Source organism: Rhyacophila brunnea, unplaced genomic scaffold (genome assembly GCF_057557595.1).
Source record: "Rhyacophila brunnea isolate RB1 unplaced genomic scaffold, BYU_Rbru_1.0 scaffold_4, whole genome shotgun sequence".
NCBI classification, from domain to species: Eukaryota; Metazoa; Arthropoda; class Insecta; order Trichoptera; family Rhyacophilidae; genus Rhyacophila; species Rhyacophila brunnea.
Window position 1 is genome coordinate 14,659,225 of NW_028233068.1, and position 27,544 is coordinate 14,686,768.

A 27,544-nucleotide genomic window follows, 5' to 3' on the forward strand; every position below is an offset into this window, starting at 1 on the left:
GCCCACGGTTATATGCCGAAAAACCTTTTTAGCGCAATATTATATAATATTCAGACATAATGGCATTTAGTTTCAGACATATATCAAGCTTTTACATGATACTATGATGTTTGGGCTTCCCTCCCTGTTACGGTTATCAATTTCTTCTTGATAAATATACTGTTTTCACATAATATAAATAATCGTTTATCGTTACAGGTGGACAAATTGATCAGCATAGACACCCCTCAGCAGACACCGACCTCTCTGCAACCTCCTGATAATACCCTCAGCAGAACCATCTACCAGAACAGATCTCCCGCCACGCATGCCCAGCCGCAGCACTCCAAGCACAATACTCCCAGCAAATCGTCCAAAAATAATCCGGAGCATCACAACGCCAACGCCAGTGCAACCTCGTCTCCTCCCTACAAGCAGATTGTGCTGCCATCTAACGTAAATTTTGTAAAGCAGAGACCGCTCTGTTTGGACGCCGCGCAGCTAGAGCAAAACTTGAACGCTCTCAAAAAGAACAGCGGCTCTGTCAATCTAAACAATATGAACATATTACCTCCATACGTGAATGTATTAACGCCCAACAAATTGTCCAAAACTGAGAGTAGAAAAATACAAATCGATCCAAAGAAAGCCATCATACATGACCTGGCTTCGCCGCCGGGCATCGAGAGTTCGGTGACTGTCAATGATAATATTGTCGTGAACGACGTCAACACTTCTGACGGGGAACCCCGCCTCAAGACCAGCGCCAGCGCCAATAGTCTTTTGAACGGACCCCTAACCGATTTACCGTATGCAGACAGCGACAACGCATCGTCTGCATCAAGTAGTGGGGGCAACAATATGATAAGCAGAATGCAGCCCAGCTCCAAGCAGAATAACTACACAGAGGTCACAATTTTGGAGGACTCGGCCAAGAAACCCGGCAAGGCCAGCCAAAGCGGCGGTTTTCTGAACAACGATTCAGAAATCAGCTGCTAAAAAGTCAAACGTCAAACCGGTTCTCATGAACAATAATGGAACACATTTCGTCAAAATCAATAAATTTTATCATATTGATGACGCCTATCCTAATAATATCAGCGTGTGAAACTTAAAGTCACCACATTGCACAGGAATTCGGAGAATTTCTTTGGATAAAAAGTTGAAAATTTATTTAGGATTGTATGAAAGAAAACACGACTTAATGAAAGATGAATCAAATAATCAGATTATTTTATTAAATGAAAATATTTTCAAGATTTTTGTATTGCACAGACAAGTTGCTCAGTGGTGATTTATATTTATAGAGCCGGTGGATTTTTTTTAGTGTTTTACAGGTTAACTTTCAGATATTCGAGTGTTATCAATTTAATCACATTACATGTAATCAATTTTTAAGAAATATCTCAACGCACAGAAACAACGATATTATTCTCATATTGTGGTTTCGACAGTTTTTCTAGATTCCCCCAACTGCGATTCTTTTACAAGCTCAAACTATTTGTTTGTACCTTTGTAAACAATTCCCATCTTGGCACATCACATTATAAATTAATTTCTATTAGGGAATTGATATTATCACTGCGTCAACAGAGGTAGGGTTGGCTATTGTATTCTGACTAAGAAAACTGAATTGGAATATAAAATGGAATATAATTATGAAGAAAAAACAGTTTTTACTTGTGGTGTCAACGTGTACTCTTAAAAATACAAGACGGATTAGGTTGTGAGAATTTTATAATATTAAAAATCAATAAACTCTTGTGCCGGAGAAGTGAAAAACAATTTTTAATTATTATTCGTGAACATTTTGCCCTATTTCTGCGGTGTTGTTTATGGGTGCCCCCACAAAATGGCGTCCGGTGACTCTTTACAAGATGGCGTCATCCAAGATGGATACTCTATAAATATACATATTATTGTCTATACGAAGAAAACATAATGTATTATTGAAAGATGTAAAAACCAAACGTAATATTGGAAGGAGAAACACGTATTATTGTGATTATAATTTGTTTGATATAATGGTAGTGTGAAACAGGGTAAATTATTAAAACAAAATGGGGGGGATTATATACTTGGCAGTGGTTTAAAGCTGAAGGCTACAATGATAATTAGTCAAATCGATCTTTTTGAATAAAAAAAAACGCCAAATGAGATTGTTAATATAAAATTTGTTATGTTTTGCTGTTTTTGTTTTAATTTTTTGAAACAGAATTTTGACAAAAATAAGAATGATTGATAAATTGAGAATATTTAAGTTTTTGTGTTAATTATAAGTGAAATATTATTTAAGAATATTTCATATTTTGTCTTAATACATACAATACAATTAATTGCCAAATAATAATTTATTTTATAAAAGAATATTATAATGTTGGCTTTAACTTCCTTCGTTAGTTTTTTATACAATAATTAATATTTTTTTTGCTAATCATAAATATGGTGAAATATTAGTTTTCAGTCGTTCTCTAATAGTAAATAATATTTTAACTCTTCGATGACTGATTTATTATTACATAAAACACTTTAATTTATTTATTAATCATGTATGTATTATAAACCAATTGCATTGTAATAATGAACATATTTTCGACAGTGTAACTGTAATGCTCTCTTTCACATTGGGCCAAGCGAGGCAAATGTATGCGTCCAGAGTGACATACGCTCTGTGTGGCCCATGGTCAGCAAATGTTTGCCGTACTTCAATGCAGTGTCGGTGTTTCTACACACATCAATGGGTGCCAACATTGGCCTTGCATGACGCGTTGTAAAGGGGAACAAATTTCAAATCCATCTAACATATACCCGTTATATGATTTCTATTTCAATCCATAAAAAATAATAATATGTACAAAGTTAAATATTAAATTTGCTTGCTGCATCAAAAAAATGTTTCAAATACCTCGATACAACATCGATATGATAGAGCAGTCTTTGAATTTTAATTGGACATGTGTTGGATCAAGCGATGATCTTTCCAAACTGAAATAATCTTTAAGTTTTGAATCTCACATTTTCCCAACCAATTCAAGTGTTAAATTCACATCTCTTTAAAATTAACAAATTTTTCAGACTCAGATCAATATTTTAATTATTATTCTCTGTAATTTTTTTTGACGCTTTTTCTCATTTTAGCTGAAGGTTTTGACAACAGATGGCATTCATAATGTCATTTATATTACGTCGCTTGATTCAAACACGGTTCAATTAAATTTCAATCTCAAACTGCTTGCAATAAATTTCTTGCCAATTGCCACTTTGCTCACACGTATTCATAAATTTTTAGATATTTGTAACAAAGCAGTGTCGCCAAGTTTTAACTTGTCATAATTCTTTTGATGATGTATTTTTTTTATTAGAGATATGCATTCCAGCAATAAATTGTAATTTTGATGAAATTCAGAATAAGTTATTATAAAAAAAGAAAAAGGTTACGCCCAAACAAAATGGCAAAGGAGGGAAACTTACATGCCACTCTATTTGATTTATTTTCATTTAATGATAGTCGCTATTCTTCACTGCTTTACTCTACTCTCTCTGAACAAGATCTCAGCTTGGCAACGCTGCTTCAACGTTGTACAATATTCTTGTGGTTGTTTGTAAAATAAATTCTGGTTGTGACGGTCCCGTAATGGAACTGATCGATATCGCTTCAACCTATACTAAGGTTTATACATTTTTATTCTATTTGTTAGAAATATATAACAAGAATTTGATAAATCAAATTACGTGTCATAGCGACATAATCACAATTGCGGGTTTAATTTATTTTTACCAGTTATATGCCTAGTCATCGCGCTCTATGAGGCTGTGATCCACAGGTTGCACATACAAATTTCGAGAGTTATCTTATCCGACTTTAAGCTCAAATTACCAGCCACTGTCGATTGATTTGTATCAATATCGTGAGACATAGAAAAGGTTAATAATGTATCATTAGCAATTATCCATGGCAGTATTATCAACTTAATTCTTAATAATTACTAAATTAATTGTTGTGTTGGACAAAAAATGACCGGTTGCAATATTATGTACAAAATTTTCCGCATTTGTGACGTTAAACATGTCAAAATTTGATTATCCAATTGTTATATATCTTAAAAATATCGTTTCTCTAATTTAAATTAGATGATTCTTACGTCATAATATAATTATTATCTGTGCAATACTGCTCGTACAAAAAAATAAATAGTCGTTGGATAAACATGATATCGATAGGATATTATTATATAACGCTCAACTAAAAGAAATCTCCCATCGTGCCAAATGACTTGACAAATTTTGATTCGACAGTACTTATTATAAATAATATTGGTTGTAATTTTGTTATAATAGTGTCATTGCCATTTTTCGGTCCCAGCTTTCAAATAAATACCAACCCTAAAGTATACTTTACGATGACATTTTTGCTTAACGTAATATCAAAAATAACTAAATCGACATAACAGTCTTAAGGGGGAGTGAAGTGACTAGCGACATCTGGTGACGGAACTACGAAACATACAATTTACTAAAAATTTATCTTAAAATAATCATTCCTTATCTAAAAATTAAAAAGAAAATTAATATTTTTAAACTTTTTAAACTCTGTAAAATGAATTGTGTAGGTAGTTAAAATATTCGAATAATTTTAATTTACCTACTTTAAATAACTTTTTGATTTTTTCTAAATTAAAAATTACGTTTAACTTGCAACGCTTGTTCATATAAGATAATACTTACTAAAGGTTGGTTTGACGCCCGCCACTAGATGTCCCTAGTGACACTAGAGCATCTCTATACTTTTGTCTTACGAGTTTTTAACCTAATAGTTTTTTTTTATCCGATTAATTCTTTTCATAGACATGACATACAGTTCCTCAAAATTTCAAATAAACTTTCTATTTTCACATACAAAAAAGTAATACTTACTTCAATATTGAAATAAAAAACGTACTACATATTGCCAAATATCGGTTGTGCATGATCCATTTTGCCAATATTATGTTATGAAGGTTAAATTAAAACAATGTCATATTTATTAATATCTAATGAAAATAATGTATTCAATCAACGTGATCTGTTAAAAGACACAAATTACATAGTAGACGATTAATAATGAATAATAATTATTATTTTTAAATGGTAATAATTACTTAAACTAATATTTTGTAAAATAATTTAATTTTTAGTTATACTGAAATCATATGTCTATACTCAATAGAAAAATGTTGATATTAAAACCACTCGTAGAATACCTATTATTATGTTCCCTAAAATATCTACGATAAACTTATAGGATAAGGATTTTTCAAAGTGTTGGCAATCCACCATTTTACAATCAAAGGAATATAAATTATAACTATATTTAAAATATATATTCACTCAACGCACAATAAGTCATATTCAAAACGTATTTTAAAAATATATTCATTGTCAGTTATACAATAAGTGCTGCAAAATTAATACTCTATGTGTAGAAGTAAATGTAAATCTAAAAATATAATTGAATTACGTATCTCCAAAAAGCTGAAATTGAATATGTCCGCATACGTCAGAATTGATTTTATAGTCGGTGATTTGTGTCAAATTACTTTTTTAACACTGATAGAGTTTACATATTATATTATTGATATATTTGTAGTGTGTGTGAAATTAATGTCAACTAAACGAATACAAAAATATTTATGTATAAAGTTATTAATTATTGTTCCACGCCAGATAATTGGAAGAAAAAATATATTAATTATTCCAGCTCCGTAATATATGTATTCATTCGCATCTACAAAGAAAATTGGATCTACATTTATATGGCCGAACGCTATGCAGATAGTTAGCATGTCATGCGATCGACACATGGATGTTGAGTCTCACTCTTTGGATATATATATGAATTATTATATTACATTATAAATAAAACAGATATTTACAAAAACTAATCTCTCTCTTGGTTTTCTTGTAATTCATTGACTATGGATCTCTATTGAAATTATTGATCTTGTCTATGATTTTTATTTGCCAACATTTTGAATGTGTCCGACACAAAAGAAGGCAAGATTGCAACAAAAGAATTACTAGTCAAATTAAATTACTGATTTCTGTTCTATTCTTCTTAAATAATATTGATAAGGGCCGACTGATTTTTTTCATACTAAAAAGGATTTTTTTTTAATATTATCTTAATAGACATGTACTTTTTTCTACGCTTCCTAATTATTAACATGTATAAACACTATGAGGACAGTCATGATTCTGAATTTACGATTCATGTACATGGTCACGATTAAAATTAAAGTCATGTTTTCAAACTGAAATGCCTCTCAAAAATCTTGATTGCACTCTGCATCAAACCGCATTATAAAAAATGTTCCGTTGCAGAAAGTGACTTTGAAATGTATATTTTATCGATAAAGTAATAAAACTATTATTGTAATGATTAAAACATGGGCCGTGTGCACTTAACCAATTTTATTTTAAATTACTGTCATGAATATGACAATGGGTGGACTGTCAGAAATTGTGCAAAAATGCTGACTGTCTTTATGATGATACGAAATTTACCAATCAGGTGATAGAGTTTATAACTTATTTGCACTATCTTTAACATATTGTCTATTGACGACGTGTACTATCTTCAAATGGCTGTCAATTTTGAATCAAAATTGAAATAATCTAAATGGCTAAAATGTTCTATGTATACTTTGTAAATTATAAACTAAATGGATTTAATATTATTCTATTTCTTCGAATAGTAGGAGATGTTGTATATCATTTAGAGAATTTATTTGTTGTAAATTAAAAGCACTATAAAATATTTATCGCATAGACCGACTGCACGGAACGCCTGGCACCATTCTATTTCATATAGAACTCGATTACGTTCTAATCGTCATTCTATGCTGAGTCTACTGTGCGGTTAGTCTGTGATTACATTTTTTTGTATTTCATTATATGTGTATGTAAAACGAGAAATGAAGAAATTTGTTGTTATGTGTCTAATATTATTGGGTAAAAAGTCTAAGAAATAAAACTTCATTTCAATTTATCAGCATGTAGAGGTTACATTTCAAAATAAATTCAATGACAATTGCAGCACCTACGTATCGTAAATTGTTGATTTTAAAATTAATTTTATGCGACAACAGATTGTAAACTCCTGTTTCACTCTGAAAAATATAGAATTACATATTCTCATCGCAGTGATACTTAGTGTCCAATACAAACATTAACAGAATATGTTTTTCTTGGTAACATGGCTTTTGTGGCATAACTTCAATAGTAAGTATTGAAAGTATTACATCCAACATTAATACATTATTAATATTATAGACTTCATGTTTTATTAAGAAATTAGAATGTGCAATTTAAAAAGCAGTCTATCTAAAAAAAAACCTACAGAATGAGTGCAAAAATAATGAACAATACTTATACGAAATAACATTGCATTTGAACAACTCCTTCAAATTTGAACTGTCAAAGTGCCAATGTCGTGTTTGATATTTTGAAATGTACTCTACTCGCACGCTTTGTAATGGATCACATTTCAATGGGATTACTTAAATTTAACATTTCTGTTAATCGGTATTTTTAAATTTCAATTATTACAAGTCTTCGGCTACGATTATAAAAAACACGACGCTACTAGAAACCATTAATAAATGTATTATAAGAATTAATATACCTAATAAATATGAAAAATAGCAATTTCGGTACTTACATAATATAGTAATAACCATTTCAAATCCTTTTATTACGTGCATATAATGCATTTTTGTATGATATGGTAAACCACGGTACGAAACTATATCCCACTTCTTTTCAAAGTAAAAAGAAAATTACTAAATAATATTATGTAAATATTATTTTATAAAATATATAAATAAATAAATAACAAATATGACTATGCACAAATTAAATTGCAAATATTTAGATTAAATTTTTTCATCTACGGTAACAAAATATTAATAAGAATCATATTGAATCAAAGTCTGTGTAAGATCTCAAGCTGTCAGGATTATGTTAATTTACGTTCTTTAAAGAGATTTTTTTTGTAATACTGTAGTAGTTTACAGTTTACCAATTGTTTCCGTACTCTTAAGTTAGAGGATCAATTTATTTTCATGTACAAAAGATGTGGTTAAAAAATTTCATACCTATACGTTCGGCTTGTTTCCTATAACAAATGTGATCCATACTGAAGCAGTATTTATTGTGTTTTATTATATCTAATGCATACATTGTATTATGCGATCCACGAAAAAGCTGGGTCGTTTAGGGGTAGAAAAAAATCTTTATAGATTGGTAAACTGTATTAAAAAGTTTTCACACTGTATCCTGTGTTAGGAAATCGCTTAAGCAATGAACTATGTAATAGTATCGCTTATGACACGCTTTTGTAAAGGGTTCAAACGGTAAACGGTGTATTAGCGAGACGCTTGTGAGTTGAAATGATATTTGAGATTAGTTTATGGAACGCCTGTCATGTGCGATATTTTCATTACACATTGTCAAAAATATATCTAAGTATTACAACTGTGTGATGCAAAACGGAAATTAATGCAATAAGTAAACCGATGCGATTGGGGAATATTTCAAAATGTTATTTAATATATCCTCGGTGTGTAGTAAATTTGTCATTAGTGAATTCGTATATTATCCAAAGATTGCTTAAAAATGTAAATGAGTGAGTAAAAAGTATTGCGTGAATCAAGCAACGCGTGGACAACATCGACACCATCTCGATATTCATTTGATTTAAAACGTTTTGTATCACACAGTGAAGATACAATATAATAAAATAATATACATTAATTTAATTATTGTTAAACATAAAATAAAGAAATATGTTTTAAGAAGATATGTGGCAACATTGAATGCTTGCCATATGTTGACAATGCTTTAATTAGTCTGTAAGTTTTTTGAAATAAGACACATTTGTATGTTAACATTATCAGAAGAGCGGGGGAGAGGAAAATGAAAAATTGTAAATTAATATTAACAACATGAAAAATATTGTACTGTCAGTATTAAATAAAACTCAAGTTGAAAACTGTAAAGATTGTGTTTCTTAAGCTATTCATATTAATTTTCCTGTCACTGGAGAACTGCACGCTGAACATAACGCGTAAGGACAAAAAATTAAGCAATCTGATAAAGAAACAGACAAGTGTATGCAATGTAAAATTTCTGTAAACCTTAAAAATGGAAATAGGTAGGACACTTGAAAGAAAAATAAATGGATAAATCTCGTCATCCAACCGTATTCAAGAAGAAGAAAACGTCTAAAACATGGACGCAGATATCACTGTATCGATGATAGTTAAGTTCTGCAGAAGTATGTGTCAACGCAATGTACAGGACCGAGAAGAATATAATCAAATTACGCCTTCTTCAGGACTTGTAATAGGTGGTAATGTGACAGTTTATAATGTCATGAGTCCCGGGTCTGGTGAATTCACATTTTTTTCAAGGTGTATTTGGACACAGAGTATCGACCTAATTGGTTGAACATGGGGCTAACATCTATTTCTTATAATAAAATTCTGTTAATACAACCTCCACCCTGCGGAGGCCCATTTGATCGAACATGTTATAGAAAAAAATATGGTAATGGCGTCGGCCTGATTGGGCCTGATGAACAGATTGAATAAATTTCGGTAGCCATTGCGAGTGAAAAATCAAACCAAAGTGCATTTTGGTCAGTGTCTTTCAAACTGGTTTGAATTTGACTGGTGTCAGTTCATAAAACATATTTTATCTTTGTTGGTAATTTTCCAGTCACTATAGTAACCAATGAAAAAAACAATTGAGGCCATTTCACACAAAATCATAGGGGCTGACTAATTTCAGATAAGATAAAGTAGTAAATATATGTATTATAATCGTAATTCGAATAAAACAAGAGGTTATATTTTAACACATTTTTATTGCGAATAGAACAGTTTAGAACAGCTCGACTAGTGTGGTTATATAATTTAACAATACTTTATAACGGTTTTATAAATTTTTAAATCTAAATATTATGTAGGTATGTAAATAAAATTACATGTTGTAGGTACTCATATTTTAAATACAGTTGATTCAGATTTACCAGGACCGGTATTAATCGTCATGAAAAAAACTTTTATCAAAATTATCATTTTTGCATTTCGAATTTATTTAGTGAAAACTATTTTTCATACATTTATATCAAATTGTATTATTCATGGTTGCCATATGGAAAAGTGCTAAATTACTCACAATTATTATTATTCTGTTTTTATAGATGGCTAAAAATTATTGTTGGCACAATTATGTTACAAGACCCTGCGCAATATAGCAATACCATAATAATAATCGCGTTTAGTTAGTATTTTTCCATTCGCCCCGGTAAATCGAGTCAACTCTAATTCAATGTATAACATTATAATGAAATATTGGAATGATTTCTCAAGGTCCACTTCTTTTCAGAAGAATTGAACTAAAGTATGTAGGCAGGTACTTCCTAGTTGTTTAATATAATTCAAAGTAGGTACCCATCAAAATTGTAACTGTAAAAAATTATTTCTTATAATAAACTAATGAATGATGAAAATAGAAAGGCAATCCTTTGGGAGAAAGAAACATGTTCAAGCGCCTGGCGATAACATGTTGTTTGGATCGTGGGTCGGGTAAATTCACATTTTTCAATGTATGTTTGGATGCAATCTAATTAACATCCATTTGTCATAAAAAAATCCATTTAGTAACCTCTTCGTGAGGCGGCCGAGATCCACATCGGATTGTAGAGCCAAAAGAAAAAAAATGTGTTCAGCAATCACTTAAAACGTGGCTGTGTTTAATATTTTTATCCATATAGCGACGTTTTACACTTGTGAACTTCGCATACGCTGAACATTATAATATTGGGAATTTAAAATAGCAGAAAGCAAAATGTAGCTTTTTGGTAACAATGTATTGAATTAGATAACATTAGAAACAACATAGTATAGTATAATAATAGTTAAAGTTTTTGTAATGCTAATTATGTCTACTTTTATCTGTTGTGGTGTAATAAGTGATTATTGTAGGTGGATTTCGTTTAATTTGTGTTTTGTCAGGTAGGTAAGTGTAGCAAATAATTAATAATAGAAAAGGATAATCAAAGTAAACGATATTTTTAAATCTAATATTTCCATGAAGTACAAAATTTCTTAATCCTAAGTTTTATTCTAATACCTACATAATAATATGTAGGTAGGTATGTAGTTTGCATCTTATACCAAGGCACTATTCAATGTTTAATAAATTTATTAAGGACTAGTACATCGATATGCTGGAATAAGATTATTACTAAGTAATAGGAATGACATGGTTAATATTATTTGAGATAAACCATTTTGAAGAGTGTATTGCAAGTACCAATTCTAGGTATTGAGCATATTATAAAGTAAACAATTATAACAAAATACAGATTGTAGTGTAAAATACGAAATTATAAGGGGTGGCAAATAAAATTGACAAAATTACTTTGGTACAGTCACTGTCATAAATAAAATGACCCATGCACCACCCACAAGATTGTTGTTTTCGCTCTATGGGACGATAGCTGGTTACCACATTGTGTCTATAAGAAAGGCTTTGGGGCAGAGCACGGGGCAGTTGAGCGATGGATATTTTGATCGGAGCAAGAGCATGGAATATTTGAGAGACGACTGTTTAGTGACACCAGGCTGACCAATAAATACTTTTTGATTTAAATATTATTTATTATTATTATTAAATATAAATAATAAGGGTCAACACGACCGAATTGTTGGGTTTAATAATAATTAATTATTTTACGATAATATGTAATTCTGCAATGGTCGAAAATTATGAAAATCAGACACATTGATATTTTTTTAGTAAAAATACTCTATTAATATATACATTTTTTTATTATGACCGTGACCGTATACTAAAAGAATAAAAAGATTTGTAAGTTACGAAAAAGTGTTTCCGACTAAGATTATAATATATGATATTCAGAAGTTGATAGTATATTTTATTGCCATGAAAGTAACCAGAAAAGCAATTAATATTAATTGTGGACACCCACTATGCATATTGAAAAGGGTGCAAGTGACACCCAACGCAATCGATCGATCGTTGGTCTCACATCAGTGACATTTTCCGCATTAGCGTTTTCCAATAATTAAATTTAACATTGCATTGAAGTATTATGTAAGTGGAATAGATACATGAAAATATCTTTAATGTGCAGTTTCATTAAAATGAATAATTAATTCTGTGTGTGAATAAAAAAGAAATTGTATTTCTAAAAACACTACATACATTTTAAGAGAGCTGAAAGAAGATAAAAGTTTTGGATCACTTTGGACATATGTTAACTATGTTTCAGTGTGAAATTTACTAATTCAGAGACTAATTAATTCAACTCGTCTTTTCCCCATTTACACATAATCCATAATGATTAATTTGGCATATTATTCAATTAATTTTTCAATTTTGAAGACTTACCTCCCGTTTACTTTCGCACACAGAATTAACATTACAGTAGAACGTCCATTATCCAGACTAATTGGGGATGAAGATAGTTTGGATAACAAACAATCTAGACTATCGAAAAATTCACTATTTTATTATGTGCACTGTGGCCGATTTTACCAACTGATGCCATCTATTTATAGCACAAAAAGTATGTACAGACAGGAAAGGAAGCATCTGCGCAAATCCTGACCTTATATAATATTTTTTAAATCGTAATTTTTGTTTATAATCATACAAAACTGATAATAATAATAACATAGAAATCAGGATAATCGAGGTTCTACTGTAGTTACAATATTCCTAGAGAGGATTGATATAAGTTTATTAAAAATGGAAAATGCTTATTTTCAAAAGGCAAAGATATAAAAATTTCTGTATAAAAACCCTGTTCTTTCAATACCAAAAATATTCTCTCATATATTATGTATAATGTAATAATTTTGACTAGTGACATTCTTTTGTTAATTTATTATTATAATTTTTAACATCTATACAACAGCCTTAACATTCATTATAAATTGACTTATTTAGGTGTTTAATTTAGTGGATGGACGGTAGGTAATCATGATAAGATACTCTGTACCTATTTTTAATTTTTAAATGGACCTCTACATATTTATAGCCACCATTAAAGTAAATTAACAACTCACCGAGTAATATAGATTGCTTATCCCCAAGATCGTCACATAATGTTGATGTCGGTTTTCAGGTTGGTTTCGCTATAATCAGCCTGGCCGCTTTGGCTCCCCGATTTGTTAGAGAGCGGGTCATAGATGAAAAGGGTCGGACTCGATTCGGGAGATGTTTTATGGCGACGCAAGCCTATAAACAGAAAATTTAATATTTATGTCATTTAGTGAATGTTGTCTTTTTAACTGAAATATGTTATTTTCATAAAACAGTAAAATATAATATTTTACATTCAGTAAATTGTAACATAGCTTACACCTGAGCAGCCATACTTAAATGAAATTTTATTGATAATAAACTTCAGCATTTCACATTTTACCATAAATATTTTATGACTTAGAAATAATGTTAAATTTGTAATGGTAGGGATAAGTAATAAAGAACTAATAGAAGAACTAAATTCAAGTAAAATAATAGGCTACTTCTTTGATTATTTTCTATCATTCTGTATGGTATATTTTATTTTTCAAAAAATCATGATAAAGAAACATAATTTTCAAACGAAATCTTCAGTCTTAAAAAAACTTTAGTTCAGAATTAAATTAAACTATTAGGTATATATTATGGTTGTTTTGTACCCAAATTACATTATATATTTGTCTTGATTTATCTGTCTGTCTGTCACTCTGTCTGTAACGTATGAGCTGTCTCTCTCTGACACACGTAAATTTGAAAGCGAAAGAGTTTGCATCTTTGTTGCACGACCGCATAAATAGTACACCCATGCTGCATCCCTCTCATGTGCGTTTCACTTAATCGCTTAGTCAAGTATGTGCATTTTACTCACACGTGAAACTAACGTAAAATATACCGGCTTTATCAGAAACTGGTATCTACCAATCCATATTGGTATTCAAATTGACGCATTCTTTAGCTATGAAATTGTTTTGCTTATATTATTGTTACTAAATAAATACTATTATTAGGCACATCGACAACAATGTTGACAGGTGGCACCTGGTAATTTTTTCTAATATTATGAAAATTGCATAGGTTGGATTACACCAAATTTTCCATCTGTATTAATAATTTCCTCCACCTCATGGAGACCCATTTGCTCCAATAAAGAGCGAACACAATGATTTAATTTTTTATCATAATATTTCCTCACTTTTCAAACTCATCTTTCTTCTATTCGGAGTGCCTGGTTGCATTTCCAACTGCTTCCTGACTGCTTGAGAGGCACTATGGGGTCGCGAATTAATCAATTGAGAACCACTGTCACTCGCCAGTTGAGTATCGGAATTTGATTCTTTTGAGAGAGAACGGGATTCAATGTTACCTGTAAAAAAGGAAACAAAATTCATTTCTCTAGATAATATTGCACCTTGGGGTAAAATATATCTACCGACTAAGATATAAACTTACCAATGTGCAAGGGAGTAATGTCCGTAGAATTAACCTTTGCTGGCTTAATAGGTGGCAACACTCGTTTACTAGTTTCTTTCCCAGAATCGATTCTTGCGGAATCATGACTGCCACTTAAGGAGACTTCAATTATTCTCGCCCTAGTAATAGACACAGTTGAACCGATATTCTTCTCTTTCGTTTCATTGACAACTTCTTCGTTACATATGTCAGGGTTTGATTCCACGCTGTTATCGAAAATGCGCTCTTGTGATTTACAAGCTCTTAAGTCTTTACGTTTGAGTTTATTTTCTAAGGATGGACTGGATTGCGGTCTATCTTCATTATTTGAAGAGTGATCTTTCAGCGGGCTCTCAATGCTGGCGCTGACGTCGAATTTTTTTCGCACTATCGGCGACAATTTCCTCATGTGAGTTCTGGCTTCCAACTCAATATTGGCAGATTTCAAATTGTTCAGCTCCATGCTGCTCTTGTTGCCGAACAATGGAGACAACTTCACATTTCGACCTTTCACATTGTGCTCAGACAAATTATAATCTTTCGTAATGGCAAACTTGCCAGGTCGATTGGCTTGTTTCACCATGATGACTCCGTTCTCGTCGACGTCTGTATCTCTTCGAATTTCATCTGAATCTTCAATATGGTTACCATTACGTATGGTTCTAAACTTATAATTCGGGTTTTCAAAGGCATCAGGAAGCTTTATCACGTTCGTAACACCGTTGCCTTCATTTGTATTATGTTTGCCCTCTAATTTAGGGTGTTGCTTATTACGACGTTCACAATCTTGATACATATCAGTTTGCACGCGAAGGTTTAAGTCTCCATATCTGTGTATTATGTAATTTAGTAGCCACGAATATCCTTTATGTAAATTGGGATCAATGAAATCTTTTTTTATTTTGTTTCCTTGCGGTAAGCTGGCTGTGTACGATTCCACACGAGTAGGACACCTGAATCTAGAATAATCAAACATTTTCTTTAAATCCTACATTTGGGGCATTTGATAATGTATAGAGTTAAGTTGTTAAGGCCTTGATGCATCGAAAGTCAGTAAACACTAATCAGCCATTATTCGGGTAAAAAGTGATAAGAGAATGAAGATACTGTAAGTATAATCACTGACAAAACAATCACCTATTAGTTTCTAATTATTTGATTTATATTGTCCATTTTTCACACTGCAACAATTGTATTTTAATTTTAAATTATATTTTAATAATCATCGAACAATCGAGATTCAAAAAATTGCAGAAATTTTGATCTCAGAAAACAACATTGTCTTGTTAATTAAGATTTTCGCATTTATCATTCCATTTTGTTCTGAGCATGGCTTTTGACATAAGTTAGATTTAATCATCTAATGTAACGTTGACATTCTATGCATCTGGACTTAAGTATATGTCCAGCGATCATGGAACCAGAAAAGATAAAAAGCATCATGACAGCATGAAAAGTATTTGGTTACCATACACATACAGTTATGTATGATGTAACTTCTATATTGGAAAATGCTAAGCAACAAGGGCACCAGTAACATTTCAGTGAATTATTTATGGGGCATGGCTATATCCATTCTGATCATCCAAATTACAACTTTTTCAATAGGGCGTAATAATTGCGTAGGATGTTAACAGCCACGGTGGTCCAGTCAGTAGAGTTCGTATCTCCAAAGCCGTGGGCCTACTATGTGAAACAGTAACACTATTGTGAAAAATAGATACCTCATGCAAAACAAATAGCATTATTATTTCAATTTGTTCGCTTGTAAAGTTGTCAATTGTCTCAGTAGGCTTAACATTCTCAATATAGCAGTCGACACGTCAAAGCACTGTATGTAATTTTGTAGTAACGTGACCATAGAAATGTACGTGAAACAGCGGGAGGAATTTTCCATAGTTTGTCTGCATGGAATTTTATTGTCTTCATTAGCTCATCAATGATTATCTAAGATCTTAAAGTAATAATAAATTGGTTAATTGTATAGCAAACCTATTGACAACATCTTCCACGTTTAATCTCTGAACAATGTCTAAGTCGCCCATTGCGCCTTCCATATCCTGCTTATTTGCCAATATCAATACTGGTTTACCTAAAATAAAATAAGTTAAATAAAATATTTTAAACCCTGGCAGTTATCTATTTATTACAGGCGGTATATGAATGTCAAAATTAGCAAAATGACTTAGTAACATAGGTGTCAAATTCATATATCTGGGATCACGCATTATTCCTTAAAATAACATCAGTCGAAAAGTTAGTAGAAAAATTATAGTGCCTGTACACGAGCATGGATTTACCGCCGGCAATAGTGTAAATTAAACCATCGCAACTATAACTATTTACATGCAAAAGTGCTGACTGTCTCGCCAATCTCTTTTCTCAAACGTAAGCAAGACGCGTTATTGTGAATTGATACATGTCAAAATTTTCTGCGCGGTGTACTGTATTTTTTTTCCGGTAGGTTCGCCACTATCGTTCTACTGTGCATGCGCATATGTCTGGCAACTGTCATGTGAAAATTTGGAAGTCACTAAACTTTTATGATCCTTGCATGCATGCAGTCTTGCAACTTGCACGAATACGTGTTTACCATTGCATTTTATTGTTATGGTCGCGATAGTACGTACTGCCACCGGTAGGTCCATACACATGTAAACGGCCTATTATTCTGGTAAACAAATCCCAGTACAGTGTACAGCAGCATTGCCAGACTTGTCCCGCGCGGGACAAGTTAAATTAAATTTTATAGTTTATGTTGTCATTCTGTACCTTAGAGCTGAAAGTCTGGAAGTCACATATTCAATATTTTGCAGGAAAGCAGTTTTTAACATAGTTAATCTAATCTAGTTAAAATACTCACTCGCGTTCTGACTAAAACTCCATATGTTGGACTTCCGCAATTTTGCAATTTATCTTTTTGCTATAGCTTAAAGCAAAAATGACTTAAATTGGACAGCCACTCTTTCAGCTCTCAAGTATAATAATTGGACTACGTCGTTTTAGAAGTAAGTATTTTGAAAACCATGTGACATTGGATTCCCAAATTTTCAGCATTAAGAGAACGTGAATACACATTTAAATCCGCATGCTTAACACAAAAATGATAAACATGTGACTTCCGCACTTTTAGCTTGAAGGTACAGCATTTATACAACAACATTATTAATAATGTTAATGCAGTGCAGCAAAGTGCAGTTTTATAATAATAGTGATCATTATTCATACAGTGTACCAAATTGCTAAAGATAATGTATATACGATTAAGATATACTGTAAGAGAAAAAATCGTTTCTTAAAACTAAATCAAGAATGACTTCAGTAACTCGCAACATATTTTATTAAATGTAAAAAATACAGATACTTTCCCAAATGTCAATAAGGTAGATTAAAAAAGTTATAAATAAAGTTTTGTCGAATAAAAACAACGCCGAATTGATATCATTTTTCAATAAGGTAAGTCTGCGCACCCTCAAAAATTACAATCCGAAAAATCGCCAGCCGCCACTGGTCTGGGCCCTAGCCACATATTTACTATTGACATTCTTGTACTTATGAATGAAATTGTTATTTATTGTTTTATTCAATTTTGAATAATAATATACTACACCCTTGTGTTTGTGGTTTTAAGAATGTTTGATTCTTTATTAGGTATAGGAATAACATAATTTAGAAAAACCTCATAAACATACTTGAGTAAGTAATACCCTGGAGTAAGTTCACGAAGTTAATGGTGATTAATTCCTCAGTTAAGAGGTCAAACAACAACTAAATTATTGTCTCATTATAAATTTAAATATACGAGGGTTGTCCAAGAATTAAAGACCTTTATTCATTTTTGGCGACGCGGACGTTATTTCTCAAAATATGGTAGCACTGGCGTGCAGCATAGACTTCCCTCTCCAGAATGAGTGGTGAGCCGGCTTTGTAGCTGCTTCAGTAACACCTTTGCGTCCGTTTGAGATGGACGCTTCACTGTAGGATTCCGCCGCCTGCGAGGTGCGTTCAATCATTTGAATTCTCAACCAGGAAGGAGTCCACCCTGTTGAAATCCATCGTCGTCTCACATCCATTATGGTAATGTGATGAACCAGCAAAATCTCAGGAAATGGTGTACTGAGTTTTCGAGTGGTAGAACGGGTGTTCATGATGAGGAGGGTAGAGGAAGGAGGTCCTCAATTAGTGACGCTTTGTTGAAGAAAATCAATGATAAAGTTTGACTTTAAAGTTAGTCTGACAGTCCGTGAGCTCGAAATTTTGATCCCAAATGTCAGTAAGTCTACTAAAAAAGATTTTGAGGGGAAAATTGGGGTATGAAAAGGTGTGCTCATTGGGTGCCCAAAATGCTGACGGAAGCTCACAAACAAAATATCGTGTGAAAAGCGCTCAGGTGTTTTTGAACCTTTTGGACTCATTCAAATGGGATGTCCTCCGTCATCCTGCTCATAGCCCCGACCTGGCGCTGAGTTATTTCTATCGTTTTCTTCACCTGAAGTTAAATATGGCTGGAAAATGCTTCGAGACCGACGAGGACGTGGAGGAAGAGGTGAGAACATTTTTGAAGACGGCGGCGGCGGAGTTCTACGACAAGGGAATCAAGGACCTAGTGCCACGGCTCACCGAGTGCATTGATCGTAACGGGGACTACGTCGAAAAATAGTTGGGATATGTACCTAAAATTTTGTATGTTTTTATAAAAATTAAATTTTCCTGATTTTTTAAATAATAAAGGTCTTTAATTCTTGGACAACCCTAGTATTAGATAGGTAGGTACCTAGTACCCATCTTAAAAATACTTAAATATAAATTTCTATTCATATTTTTATGTATTATGTTTGGATTTCGTAGAAACATTCAATAATAGATATTTTTATAAGGACGAAATTGACTAAAGTTACGGAAAAGTAATAATAAGGTTAAAGGGTAGGTTTATTATCAGTGTTATCGATAAAGAAGCATGAAGAAAAAATGATTCGTCGAATGTTCCATGACCGTTAGTGGTTGACGAAAATTATTGTTTTTTTCGACATGTCTTCATTTGATGCAAATTAAAAATTATACAGATGATTAGAATAAAATGAACAAACCGGATATTTTTTCATGTGACAAAACATCGTGAAGGACACCGCGACATTCGTCAAGCCGCGTCCGATCAGTTGAATCGACAACAAAAATTACACCGTGCACTTCACTGTAATATTGATTCCAGATTGCACGGAAATGAGGTCCTCCGCCCAAGTCGTAAATAATGACTGGATTCTTCCTGTGGATCAAATTAACAGCCTTAAATCCGACAGTCGGTAAAACTTCGTGGTCCCCATTTCCAACCAAATGATTCACAGTTTTTGTTTTCCCAGCGTTGTCCAATCCAATTAGTAATATAACTATACGTTTCGTTTCACGGCTTCTCCCCAATTTTATGCCACACCAATTTCCCATCTTGATTTGTCGCCGCGTTCCCAGCACGACGTTTGTCGAAATATGGTCGAAATCCTTGTGCGAGTGCGTTTTGAAAACTCGTTGTCGAATTAACAGCCGCCATTTGTAAACAAATTCTTGTGTCGTCAAAATGTAAACAAGCTAACCAACCACAAATGTATTGGCATGCTTCAAAAATATTTAATTCTATTGTAAACTTTGTCTTTTTTGTATTGTTATTGCTTAGTATTTTTATATTTTGAACAAAAAATATAACAATAATGGTTTTAATTATACAAACACTAGCTGAGCCAGCTGGCTCTCGCCAGTCTGTCTCGCTAGGTCTTGCAGACAACTTGGCATGGATTTTAATAAAATTATTGTGAAGAATGCATAGACGACGCCATAGTTTTCCCGTGTCACTGCCAATACAAATTTGAGATCATCCGCTCCAGACTATGGAGTTTGGCCTTCAGAATGTTGCCTGATACCACCTCAGGCTGCTAGGTCTAGCAAAACAGCTGGCAATCACCGATTGCTACCACTGACATTTTGATACAATATGTGTATAGGTATATGAATGTTTCGTTAAATCACGTGCATTTAAATATGATAAATTATACATCTCAACCGTTCGAATACAAAGCAATATGTGATTATCATGAAAATAGCGATCCAATATAACGCTCCCGCGGGGCCCATTTAAAATAGAAGAAGGTACATAAGCAATGTAAAAATAAATTTTAACATTATTTTGTTTTAATGTCGGTGCGGGACATTCATATCGAAACAAATGTTGATAAATAATGAAGCAATGTATACATCTGAGAGGAATAAACCAATTCTGATTAGAATAGGAATTTATAAGACCCAAAGGTGTGAAATCAGCTTAGAGAGGCCTTCATCCAGCAGTGGATTAATCCAGATGATGATAATGACGATATTATGAATGGATAAATATAATATCAGAAATTTTGATAAATATAGCAAATATAGCATATGACCGACAGAAATACAAATAACTTAGAGAGGCCTTCATCCACCAGTGGATTGATTCAGGCTCATGATGATAATGGCATTATAAATAGATATAATATAATATTACCGATTTTGATAAATACAGCAATTCAAATGACAGAAAGGAGTAGAATCAGGCTAAAGAGGCCTTTATCCAGCAGTGGATGGGTTCAGGTCGATGATGATAAGGACGATAGAAATAGGTATAATATCACAAATTCGTTAAACCGATAGTAGTAGAATCAGGTTGCGGAACCCTTCATCCAGCAGTGGATTGAACCTGGTTGATGATGATGATGATGACGATATGAATATGTAGATAAATATAATATAACCGATTTTGATAAATACAGAAATTCATATGACAAAAAGGAGTAGAATCAGTCCATGGAGGTCTTTATTAAGCAGAGGATTGATCCTGGTTGATGATGATGATGATAACAATATGAATTTGTAGATAAATATAATATCACCGATTTTGATAAATACAGCAATTCATATGACAGAAAGGAGTAGAATTAGGCTAGGGAGCCCTTTATCCAGCAGTGGATTTGTTCAGGTCGATGATGATAAGGACGATAGAAATAGGTATAATATCACAAATTCGTTAAACCGATAGTAGTAGAATCAGGTTGCGGAACCCTTCATCCAGCAGTGGATTGAACCTGGTTGATGATGATGATGATGACGATATGAATATGTAGATAAATATAATATCACCGATTTTGATAAATACAGCAATTCATATGACCGACAGGGATACAATCAGCTTAGAGAAGCCTTCATCCAGCAGTGGATTGATACTGGTTGATGACGATAATGATGATATAAATGGGTAGGTATATACGAGGGTGGGTCAATAAGTCCTTAGAAAAGCCGACAGGTAGCGCGACTAGTACTGTAAGCGGTTTGTTTTCATGCAGTGGCACTACCGATTCAGTATGCTGCGAAGTTTCAATCAGATTGGTCGGGTTGTTGTGTGTTTCTCGTACATTTAAAAATAAAATTTGCTTGTGGAAAATGGAAAAATGGAAAATGGAGAAAATTGAGTTTAGAGCTGTTATTAAACATTTTAATATATAAGGGTTAACAGCAAAGGAAATAAAAAATGAGTTCGATTTAGTTCACGGCATATCTGCTCCTTCACTTGCAACTATTTATAACTGGTTAAATGAATTTAAACGTGGTCGTACATCAACAAAGGATGAACCACGCTCAGGACGTCCTGTAGAGGTGACTACACCAGAAATGATCAATAAAATCCACGATATGGTGTTAAGTGACCGAAGATTAAAGTTGAGTGAGATAATTGAGGTTACAGGGATCTCAAAAGGTAGCGTCATTTCTATTTTACATGACAAATTGGGCATGAAAAAAATTTCTGCAAGATGGGCGCCGCGTTTGCTCACAGTCGACAATAAACGCAATAGGGTGGTGGCCTCTAAAGCCCTGTTGTCGCTCATGCAACGCAATCCGGATGTATTTTTTCGTCGCTTTGTGACTGTAGATGAAACATGGATACACCACTATACTCCCGAGACGAAAGAACAGTCAAAGCAGTGGATTGCGAAAGGCGAACCATGTCCAAAGAAGGCGAAAACCGTAAAATCAGCTGGTAAGGTTATGGCTACTGTATTTTGGGATGCACGTGGAATTATTTTCGTTGACTATTTGGAAAAAGGAAAAACAATAACAGGGGATTATTATGCATCTTTATTGGACCAGCTAAAAAACAAAATTGAAGAAAAACGGCCTCATTTAAACAGGAAAAAAATCCTCTTTCATCAGGACAATGCCCGTGTTCACACATGTTTACGATCAATGGCTAAAATTGAAGAATTGAAGTTCGAATTGGTCGACCACCCACCGTATTCGCCAGATTTAGCCCCCAGTGACTTTTTCCTTTTCCCAAACTTAAAAAAATGGCTAAGTGGACAACGTTTTTTTTCAAATGAAGAAGTCATCGATCGGACAAATGCTTATTTTGAGGACCTTCCGAAAACTTATTTTTCTGACGGTTTAAAAAAAATTGAGAAACGTCTAACCAAGTGTATTGAGCTCCAAGGAGATTATGTTGAGAAAAAAAAAAAAATACAAAAATTAAAACTGTTTTAATGCTTTTTTCTAAGGAATTATTGACCCACCCTCGTAACACGATTTTTAAAAAATATAGCAATTTTTATGACCAAGAAAAGTACAATCATGTTGGGATAACCTTCATCCAACAGTGGATTAATCCAGATGTTGATGATAATGACGAAATGAATAGTAGATAATTATCATAAATTTTGATAAATATAATATCGTCTCTGTTCTGGCAGAACACAGTAACTGGAGAATACTAGTTTTGAGTAATTTGACTTTTAAGTTGTTAAAATGTTTGAAATGGTCTATCATGTGAGTTTATTAAGTAATCGTAAAAAGGATGACTTTAAAATAAAGACTGTTTATTTATTAAGAAGGTTTCCAGACGGTAAAGTTTGAAATAAGGAACATTTGGTATAACCAGCTCAATATGTAATTTTTTCGAATTAGTGTCTTCTGCCAGAACAGTGACGATATATTGGTTCAAAAAAATAGTATTTATAGCCATTCTTAAAAAAAAAAGAACACTATGTGTGTATACATTTTATGATGACGTTACATTTATTTTGTGGTTATGGGTACCTATTTAATTTTTGAGACGATGTTATGAATTAATTTGCATTTAATATCTCTCGGGAACATGAATTTATCAAATAAAGTATGTGTATCAGTCGATCCGATTAGGAATAGTCTGTCAAAATGCATTTTAATATAAATATCGCACTCAAAAGTATATTAGTACTACATCGTGGCAAACATGTAAAGGTGACAGCCATAAAAAAGGATTTAAAAAGAATCAAATTTGGAATAGCAGTGGCGGACGCGGCTGTCAAAAGATAATTTACCTAATGAATTGTACTAAAATTATGGTTTTCTCACCGAAAAAAAGTGCGCCAATGCCTACATTACGATATTTGAATAAAAATAATCGATTCCGTTTGTCAATAAAGGATTAGAAGGTGTTAAGCGACGAAGACGTCATTCTGCTGTGCGTTAAAAGAAATATGGCGAATCGTATACGGTATATCGTCACCGTTCAGGCAAAAGTCACCAACCCTGAAAATGGCAGTTTTGAGTTGAGTATGTCACCCGAAGCGTAAAATTATGTTCTTTAAGATGCAAAACTCACCTCGGTACATTAGTTAGTAAAATTTTGCTTAAATCCGAATTATTTGTTTTTCACTAAATGACTTTCGATAAAATCTTAACAAGCAAAAGTCATTATAGGTGAATAGACATTATAAAAAAAAATCCTTCATTATAAATATACAAGCAAAAGTCACTATACTATGGATGGTGAGTTTTACTGATGCTTCTTTTGGCTAACATTGTTCAGATTATTAACAAGCAAAAGTCACCAAACCATAATTTGAGCTACCTTGCCTCCTTTAAAACCTTCCAGATGTTTTAATTAGCATCAAAAAGTAAAAGTACGAGGGTGGGTCAATAATTCCTTAGAAAAAAGCATTAAAACAGTTTTTATTTTTGTATTTTTTTTTTATTTCTCAACATAATCTCCTTGGAGCTCAATACACTTGGTTAGACGTTTCTCAATTTTTTTTAAACCGTCAGAAAAATAAGTTTTCGGAAGGTCCTCAAAATAAGCATTTGTCCGATCGATGACTTCTTCATTTGAAAAAAAACGTTGTCCACTTAGCCATTTTAAGTTTGGGAAAAGGAAAAAGTCACTGGGGGCTAAATCTGGCGAATACGGTGGGTGGTCGACCAATTCGAACTTCAATTCTTCAATTTTAGCCATTGATCGTAAACATGTGTGAACACGGGCATTGTCCTGATGAAAGAGGATTTTTTTCCTGTTTAAATGAGGCCGTTTTTCTTCAATTTTGTTTTTTAGCTGGTCCAATAAAAATGCATAATAATCCCCTGTTATTGTTTTTCCTTTTTCCAAATAGTCAACGAAAATAATTCCACTTGCATCCCAAAATACAGTAACCATAACCTTACCAGCTGATTTTACGGTTTTCGCCTTCTTTGGACATGGTTCGCCTTTCGCAATCCACTGCTTTGACTGTTCTTTCGTCTCGGGAGTATAGTGGTGTATCCATGTTTCATCTACAGTCACAAAGCGAATAAAAAATTCATCCGGATTGCGTTGCATGAGCGACAACAGGGCTTTAGAGGCCACCACCCTATTGCGTTTATTGTCGACTGTGAGCAAACGCGGCACCCATCTTGCAGAAATTTTTTTCATGCCCAATTTGTCATGTAAAATAGAAATGACGCTACCTTTTAAGATCCCTGTAACCTCAATTATCTCACTCAACTTTAATCTTCGGTCACTTAACACCATATCGTGGATTTTATTGATCATTTCTGGTGTAGTCACCTCTACAGGACGTCCTGAGCGTGGTTCATCCTTTGTTGATGTACGACCACGTTTAAATTCATTTAACCAGTTATAAATAGTTGCAAGTGAAGGAGCAGATATGCCGTGAACTAAATCCAACTCATTTTTTATTTCCTTTGCTGTTAACCCTTTTATATTAAAATGTTTAATAACAGCTCTAAACTCAATTTTCTCCATTTTTGTAAACAAGCAAATTTTTTTTTAAATGTACGAAAATAAAAAACAACAACCCGACCAATCTGATTGAAACTTCGCAGCATACTGAATCGGTAGTGCCGCTGCATGAAAACAAACCGCTTACAGTACTAGTCGCGCCACCTGTCGGCTTTTCTAAGGACTTATTGACCCACCCTCGTACCTTAAAGAAATTATTAAGAAGACATGAGAAAATAATTTAATGTAGATAAAACCTTCAAAACATTAAAATCTGATTTTTCCTGTATTTTCAAACTTTCAAATTGCGATATCTCAAAACTATGTTTTTAGGGTTGGTGACTTTTGCCTGAACGGTGACGATATGAGAAAATATCGGATATAAACGTCACGTTTCTGGAAAATCATCGGATATTTCTCAAATTTGGTCAATTCAATCGGTAGATAATTCGGTAGGTAAAGATAATAGAAATACAAAGTGCAAATTTAATAGAATATACACTTATTTAAACTCCATTACATTATTATGGAATAGTTGGATAAAGTCATAGGTACTCAAACTAAAGCGCGTTTCTTGTGATCCATTTATTTTGGTTTCTTGTCAATATGAGCTAAGCAAACCTGTACGAGTCGGGTCTTTCACCAATTTTTAGGTGACGGAGCAACAGATGATATTTTTACAAATTTATTAGCCACCATACTATACCAGTATTTCTTAACCTTGTTAACCTGTGCTCCCCCCCTGGGCAATTAATGGAATAATGAAGATTACAAAATGGATTTTAATAATCAATCATTAGATAATATTTTGGAGGTAGGTACAGATTACCTACTCTTTTTCAAACTAATTTTTTTGGAATGTTGTCAGTCAACTGATAAACAATTATTTATATCGCTTCTACTCATATCAAGGTGGTTACGATCTTCTGAGAACAGATGAATAACCCAACCAAATCCAAATTCTACCATATAAGTTGTGGGAAATGCCATAAAATATAATAATATGTTTTATTGCATAAATGAAATTGCCTGCCATTTCACAAGTGCAGAACGACAAAGTTCTAAGTGTTCATATTAGAATACTACTTCCTTGTTACACGGCATCTTACGTGGGAAAAGTCAATGCGAATGAGACGCAGTGCAGCACGAAAATATCAAACAGTCAACGCCACCTGTAGTGGCCTACGTGCAGATAATACCCGGCGAGCGGTACGGGGCGTCAGCGACGCAATCAAACGGTTTGATATTTTTGCGCGAAGTGGACGCAGAGGTGTAGGCGTCACATGGTAACAATTTTGTAATAAACATAGGAGGTAATTATTTACATACATCTAAATATTTCTAGGCGTTACCATGGTAATAAACAAATTGTATAAATGTGCGATGGTGACAGCTGGTGACTCAGCTACACGTAGGACAACGATGCCGCTTCGCATCGTTTTGGATCGTATCGCTTCAAACCGCATCGCGATCGCGTTTGCATCGACTTCGCCTAGTTAGGTTTGTTTTGTCAAAAATAAACACTTAGAACCGTGTAGTATTAGGCTCGCGATTTCACTACCAACTTACCTATCCAAAAACTGAATCAAGCACATGTAGAAATCAATCCATATACAGGTTTTCGACTTAACGTGATTAATTTGTTCTGAAGATTTTCGTTTATGTCGAATAAAATCATGCAATTTTTTAAATATGTGAGTTTCAAAGGATAGGTGCAAATAAAATGGACCTACATACATATTATGTACAAACATTTAAAAAAATATTATTATTTGTTATTACATATTTATTCAAATACATAATAATTTCTGCATACATACATTTAAGTACGAGGGTGGGTCAATAAGTCCTTAGAAAAGCCGACAGGTGGCGCGACTAGTACTGTAAGCGGTTTGTTTTCATGCAGCGGCACTACCGATTCAGTATGCTGCGAAGTTTCAATCAGATTGGTCGGGTTGTTGTTTTTTATTTTCG

General features: G+C 33.1%; 2 protein-coding genes across 2 annotated transcripts in view; one reads left to right on the top strand and one right to left on the bottom strand.

Moving 5' to 3' along the window:
- Alk (Anaplastic lymphoma kinase) overlaps positions 1 to 2,108 on the top strand; it is a 56,317-nt gene extending 54,209 nt beyond the window's left edge. The window contains exon 27 of the mRNA XM_085954555.1: positions 199 to 2,108. Within this exon, the coding sequence (XP_085810681.1) occupies positions 199 to 978 (780 nt within the window). The 3' untranslated portion in view covers positions 979 to 2,108. The remainder of the gene's footprint in view (positions 1 to 198) is intronic.
- Positions 2,109 to 11,861: 9,753 nt separating this feature from the next.
- LOC147066933 (uncharacterized) lies at positions 11,862 to 20,855 on the bottom strand. The gene is made up of 5 exons (XM_085954728.1): positions 19,617 to 20,855; positions 16,522 to 16,621; positions 14,530 to 15,488; positions 14,273 to 14,443; positions 11,862 to 13,293 (listed from the first exon to the last, which is right to left on the bottom strand). Exons 1-5 carry the CDS (start codon positions 19,966 to 19,968, stop codon positions 13,154 to 13,156), a joined length of 1,722 nt encoding a protein of 573 aa, XP_085810854.1. The 5' UTR covers positions 19,969 to 20,855; the 3' UTR covers positions 11,862 to 13,153.
- Positions 20,856 to 27,544: the final 6,689 nt, after the last annotated feature.